The sequence below is a fragment of the Cynara cardunculus genome (assembly GCF_001531365.2).
Source record: "Cynara cardunculus var. scolymus isolate 2C chromosome LG 4, CcrdV1, whole genome shotgun sequence".
Classification (NCBI taxonomy): domain Eukaryota; kingdom Viridiplantae; phylum Streptophyta; class Magnoliopsida; order Asterales; family Asteraceae; genus Cynara; species Cynara cardunculus.
In genome coordinates this window covers 11,701,832-11,708,554 of record NC_037531.1, presented here as the reverse complement: position 1 = coordinate 11,708,554, position 6,723 = coordinate 11,701,832, and the positions used below count along the sequence as shown (strand labels likewise).

The following is a 6,723-nucleotide window of genomic DNA, read 5'->3' as shown; positions in this document are numbered from 1 at the left end:
AAAGATAATAATTAAGTATTCTGTTATAACTCAATAATTATCCTAATTATATTTAAAATGAGATGTTTATCCTGTATTTTATTATGTTTATCTGCAGTTAGTTACACGAATTTAGATATGGAGCTTTAAAAAGTTGTACTTACGCACAATCTACTTGTAATCTTGAGTTTTAAGTAACATGCATTAATAAACAGTATTTTATGTATAAAAAATGGGTTTTAAGAGTTTTTGTCAAATGCTTTATTATATAGTATAGATATTTATAAACTTGATTTGGTGATTTTCACCCTGTAATTGCATAAAGGGGATTTCTCACTAGACCTCAAGGTCTGACCCTCATTTTGGTGTTTTAAAATGTGCATTACGAGTCAGGCAACCAGTTGTTAAGGGGAGAGGGAAATTTATGAAGAAATATATGATTACCTGCATATGGATTTTGGGATAATGTGATGTTACTTGTACCTGCATGTTGTTTATGAGTACAAGTTTTGTATAGAGATTTTGTGGAAAAAATTTGGTAGCTACTATGTAGCTTTTGTATATTGGGACCGAAGTGTAAATTTGTATTTCTTGATATTTGAAATACCTGGTTATATGCAAATGTGGATCTTGGGGTGTTACATCCTATGTACTTTAAACATAAAGTGTCATAGGTACTACTACATACTCAACCTAAAAAACTTAAGAAGCAAATTAAGGAAGAGCAGTACAAGATTATCAGTTCTCATGAATAAAGCAAAAGCTAAATAATTCATAAGATAGTTAATTACATAATAAAACACAGCCAACTGTTAGTTTTAATAACACTTTCCAGACAACCAATAAAAGACAGAAGGCTTTTGCAATTCTAAGCAATAAACACAGCACAACTGTTGTTTTTAATTACTCTTTTTTGCCAACAACCAGAAAAAGACAAGACTTTAGCATTTCTATGTCACTTCAATGATAAGATGAACGTCCAAAACACATGGTGGCAGCCAGAAAAGTACATTCAGATGCGACCTAACTAGCCAAATGCCAGAATTAACCAGTATTATGCCAAGAAAAATAAGAGAGCTCGTGCAAGATACAAAGATTCTATAAAGTAACCTGCTTGGGAAATTTGATCTGAAAGTTTACAAAATGCAAATCACCTTAGCAATGAAGTAGGTTGATTAAAACTTACATTGCTAAGTGCTAACCCTCCTCAATTTCCCCTCTTTCCAAAAAAAATATTTGAAATCGGCCTCCTTAAAATCAAGCTATAACACTGGATTTATATAACCATTCTCAATCTCTCTACAAGTTTCCTAATTAGTAACCTAAAAAAAATCTAAATGTCTGAATGTGGGCCTATTTTTACCACAAACAGTGACTGAGGTACACCTAAATACCCCCAATATATGCACCACCAACTAAGCAACTTAAGCAAGAAAAATTTCTCTCACTTTCACCTGTTAAACTTCAATTCTAGCACCAACCCTCCAAACCAATCCAATTCAATGTAAAAAGAAAATCAAAGTGGGAATTCGAGGTGGAGTTGACTTACATCCTGCGAACCTTCTCACTCATGCGTCTCCTCTTAGCTGACAAACCGTAATCGACTTCGGACATGGATGGCTTTAAGATTGTTGGAGATATTAACAGAAAAACGATCACCGATGTCCAACAACTTCTGCGACGAATCATTGCTCTATTGATCTTACTGATTCGGAGAGAAGCATGTGATTTCGCTCCGAACCAAAAGATCGAGGTGAGGGAGAATCGTGTTGTTCGATGAGGAAACCTTTGGGGCTAAATTTAAGTTGGGATGATACCCATCTTCAAATCTTGTTTTACCGTTGAGTTGGCAGACGTTGATGTTTTCTTGACCAATAATAAGCAGCCAGATGTGTAGGCGATGTGGTCCAATCAGAACAAAACACGTCATATAAATAAGAGAGTAAACACAATTTTGGTCCCTGTGGTTTATCACCAACTACGAACAATGTTCTTAAACCCCAGTAAGTATAGTAAGAGGTTGTTTATTAACCTTTAATAAAAATTTTTTGTCTTTTGATGGTTTTAAATATTTCTGAATGATTTTGTATCATGGATCTTCTTTAATCATTCAAGGTCTTAATTTCATTGTAAACAATTATATTTCATTTTGCACTATATCATGAGAGACTCTTAATTATTATGACAATTTAATCATTTTGTATTAAAATATTCAGCAACTACCAATCAGTCCCTAAATACCACCATGATTTGCATTTTACTTTAAAACCTTCCCTGATACTAACTCTGTTAGTCAAAAGATGGTTACTTGAAAGGTATTTAAGGGGCTGTTTGTTTGGCTCTTAATGTCACCTCTTAATCGGTAAGTGGTAATGGTTGTTTGGCAAAAAAAAATGTCTCTTAATGATTACATTACCCTCTTAACCATTTTGCATCCAAGGCTTACCTAAACTATTCAGACTTCTATTTTTCCAAGTTTGCCCTCTCTACTCTCTACACTAGCGTTCCTCACACCATGGCTGGTCTTCAAATCGCTCCCCCCCCACAGGATCGACGGTCAAATCGCTCCCCCCACACACGATCGTCGGTGTTCTTCTTCCAGCAGGTCACACGGTCGCTGTCTCACGTCGCATTCTTCTAGCAGGTCTCCGGTCGCCTTCTTCCAGGTCTCCGGTCGCCTTCTTCCAACAAATCTCCGGTCGTCTTCTTCCACAGCCATCGTCGGTCGCCATTGTCGGTCCCCTCCACAGCTTCGCCGGTCTGCTCCTCCGGTCGCCGGCCCTACTGCTTCCTATACCTTCCTTTTCCGGTATTTCATCGCCTCCCCTACTGCTTCCCTCTACCAGATTAATTAAGGCTATTTGTTAATTAGGGCTCGTAATTAGGGCTATTTGTAGGATGCGTTTTAAATGGGTATATGCATAGGTCTGTTTGTTGATAAATGGGTATATGCATCATGATTTTGCTGTATATACATCATGATTTTGTTACATCCTAACATGGTAAGCTTGTTCATAACTTGGTGATACATCATGGGTATATGCATAGGTCTGTTTGTTGTGAAATCATAATGATACATCCTAACATGGTAAGATTGTTGATAAATGGGTATTTGCATCACGATTTTGCTGTATATGCATAACTTGGTTGTGAAATCGTGATGATACATCCTAACATGGTAAAATGGTAATATGTAGTTATATTTGTAAAATAATTGTTTTATTCAGATGTCTGTCAAACAGCTCTATTTCATTCAGTACTAAATCATTCAGAGGGTTAAAATGGTAATTTATCGTCATTTAGAGAACAGTTACCAAACAACATTATTTCATCCAGCACTTAACCATTATGACTCTCTTAACCATTCTAACCTCTTAACTATTCTGCACTAAATCATTCAGCAACTGCCAAACAGCCCCTATTGCTTTTTCACTTAAAATAGTATATTCATATAATATGTTAATATTATTACATACCGGGGAAAATTAATCAAAACGAAACCAAATTTCACCTTATTTTTATTTTTGGAACCAACTTTCAATATTATCATTTCAGAATTTGAACCAAACTTTACATGCATTTAAGGATCTATGTATATTTAAGGGTATAGTTGACTTTTTTACGTGATAAAAATGGCATTATTCAAGTTAGTATCAACTAATATATCGTGTTATATTTAAAATTCAAATACAAATCTGAAATAACTAGTTGTGTACCCGCACAATGCTGCGGAAGTCGTGAATTTTAACGATTTTGAAGTTTCACTGGTTTTATTAGAGAAAATTTAACGATAATATAAGTTACACTTGATTTTTACATATTGGGAAAATTGCACCAAAATAAAACCAACTTTCACCTTATTCCTATTTTGGGGAACCAACTTTCAAAATCGTCATTTTTATTTAAGGGTCTGGTTGATCTGTTGAACAGGTAACATGTAATTTAAGGGTCTCTATCAAACTTTTTGTTTGATTTGCCAAATTTGATTTAAACTTTAATATTGATACGGATTGATTAGATATAAAAATATTGAATGTGATATTTAATATTTATTTTTTATTGCATCAATTAATTTTTTTCTATTAAATTGATTTTTTGTTGCATTAGTAAAAAACAATTTTTTATTGTGGTAATTTGCATTTTTTTTTGGAAAAAACTTCAATTTGATATCTGAATTTTAAAAAAACGAGATTTGAAATGAAAAATAGATTTTATTGCATTAATTTTTGAAAAAAAATGAATTTTAGTTATTTTTCTATAATTATTTTGCAAATTGGTTCCCCAAAATATGAATTAGGTGCAAGTTAGCTCTCCAAAATGACGATTTTGAGAGTTGGTTATCCAAAATAGGAATCAGGTGAAAGTTGGTTCCATTTTGGTGCAATTTTCCCTTACATATTAATATAATTTGGATAAATAAAAGTTATGGTTTCAATTACAGTCTATTGATGAAAAAAATTGTATGACAGTTTAAAATTCAATATATTTAGAATCCAATATATTTAGAATCCAATATATTTAAACGACTCCATATATGTGTTCGATATACACCAAGAGCAGGTGGTCACCCTGAGATTAGTCGGCTAGCATAGCGAGTTGGATATCCAGGTTAATTAAAAAAAAGAATTAAGAGATCGAGACCGAGAGTTTTAGAGCAACTGAATTGGAGATGAATGATATAACTTTTAATAACTCATAGTGAATGTTAGTCTGAATCTCACTTTTGGGGGATGGGGATGAGAGGGTGAAAGCATAAATGAAAGGTGTTAAAAGTATCTTAGGAACATGAAAAGAAAAGACAATAATGTGCATTGTGACTTGTACTATATGTTATTTTAATTGTAGATTAAAAGATTTTAAGATTAATTGCATAAAGTATTAGTATTTAATACATTATGAGTTGTTTTTAAGACTTTATGCATAAATGTATAATACTTTACGTATTAAAAATTGTGTCATTTAATACTATGACATGCTACACAATTTTCTATTTGACAATTAAACTTTAATGTTAAATTATAAAATAATTAATATTAAAAAAAATGTTCTTTTAAACCAAAAAATAATTTATCTACTCATCATTTTCATATATTTTTAATTCAATAAGAAATTAATACACTTAAAAAACTTTTTCTATTATATAGTTTTGAAAGTTAAAGACTGTCATGTAACAATTTATGACATTTAGATTGTTTATTCAGCACAACAAGCAAACAATAATTTATCTGTTATCACACAGACAACTTTATCCATACCGGTCTTAACAGAAAACGAACCAAACAACCCCTTGGTATACATATCTTTATAATATGCATAAAAATAAGATTAAAAAACTAAACAACTAAAGAATAAAAATTGAACAAAAAACCTTCAACTAAAACAACACCCACAAAAGCTAAGCTCGTCGCCCCCTAAAAAGAAAGTCCACAGCTCCAACCCCTCTCCAACTACGACGAATCTACAAAGTTGCATCTACGACATAACTACACCTATATCGTCTCCCTTCTCCATCATCTCTATAACTAAACCTTCAATGGCTCCAGCAAACCAACCGGCGTAGGGGACTATCTCTGCACAAAATCTTTGTGGCTCCTTCATCGTGTATACAAGATGAAACCAATCTTGAGGAAGCAATGGTGCAACGAGGACAGTGACAAGATGGCGACTAGAAAGGAGGAGCGTGATGGGGATGGGAGTGGAGGAGACTTAGGAGAGAACAAAGTGGACGTTTGGTTTTAATTTATCTGTCCAATATGTTACGTGTTTGTTTTTTTTTATTTAATGATGTGGCCTTAATATTTTTTTAATTAATAATGCCACATCATACTAAGGTAACTGATTACCTGCTACATGTAAATCGGCCCTCAAATACATGTACAATTTGGTTCAGACCCTAAAATAACACTTTTTAAAGTTGGTTCCTGGAAACAGGAATCAAGTGAAAGTTGGTTCACATATTCGTGCACTTTTCTCTATTTACTGATATAATGTATTATATAAATATAAAGAGAGTTGGTTTCATTTACAAACTCAACAACTAGAACAAACCATATAAATCAATCTCAAAACACAAAAGTCCATTGATTTTTTTTTTTTGGACTTTTCCCTTAATTAAAAAGATGTAATAATTACATATATTTTTAAACTGTATGCTATTTTTATCATGAAATATATGGAATACTTAAAATTGTTTCGCTGACTGGGTAAGCACTTAACGTCATTTACCTTACCGGTTGAATCTAATAAGGATAAAGAATCTTAAGGGTGTTTGGTTCATGGATTTTGAAGGAATTGATAGGGATAATTCATTTGACCAAATTCCAAATCTTATGTTTGGTTCACATCATGAAAATATAGAATCCTTTTAATTCCACAAAATAATGAATTCATCATTCCTTGACCAAATTCCAAATCTACTGTCGTCATCGCAATTGTCCACCCCACCCACCCTACCTACCCCCATCTCCGACCACTAATATAAGCATGCCATTAATATCGTTGTCATAAACTCACAACTGCCACCCTCTCACTCATGCCACTACTATCATTGTCACAACTACCACCCCACCCTCCCTCCAAACAAAGGTCGGAGATTCCAATTCCTCATATTCCATTTCAATTCCTACCAATCAAAAGTGTGGCAAAATTCCATTTCATTTTTTCAAAGTCAAATTCCTTTAATGGATTTCTATTCAACCTAATTCCATCATGCTAACTAAAATCCCCTTACTCTATAAGAGAGTT

General features: G+C 33.1%; 1 protein-coding gene across 2 annotated transcripts in view; it reads right to left on the bottom strand.

The window, feature by feature from the left end:
- LOC112511101 (alpha-mannosidase I MNS5) overlaps positions 1-1,751 on the bottom strand; it is a 10,492-nt gene extending 8,741 nt beyond the window's left edge. For both annotated transcript variants that reach the window (XM_025116535.1, XM_025116536.1), the window contains exon 1: positions 1,529-1,751. In XM_025116535.1, the coding sequence (XP_024972303.1) occupies positions 1,529-1,668 (140 nt within the window). In that variant the 5' untranslated portion in view covers positions 1,669-1,751. The remainder of the gene's footprint in view (positions 1-1,528) is intronic.
- Between the last annotated feature and the right edge of the window lie 4,972 nt (positions 1,752-6,723).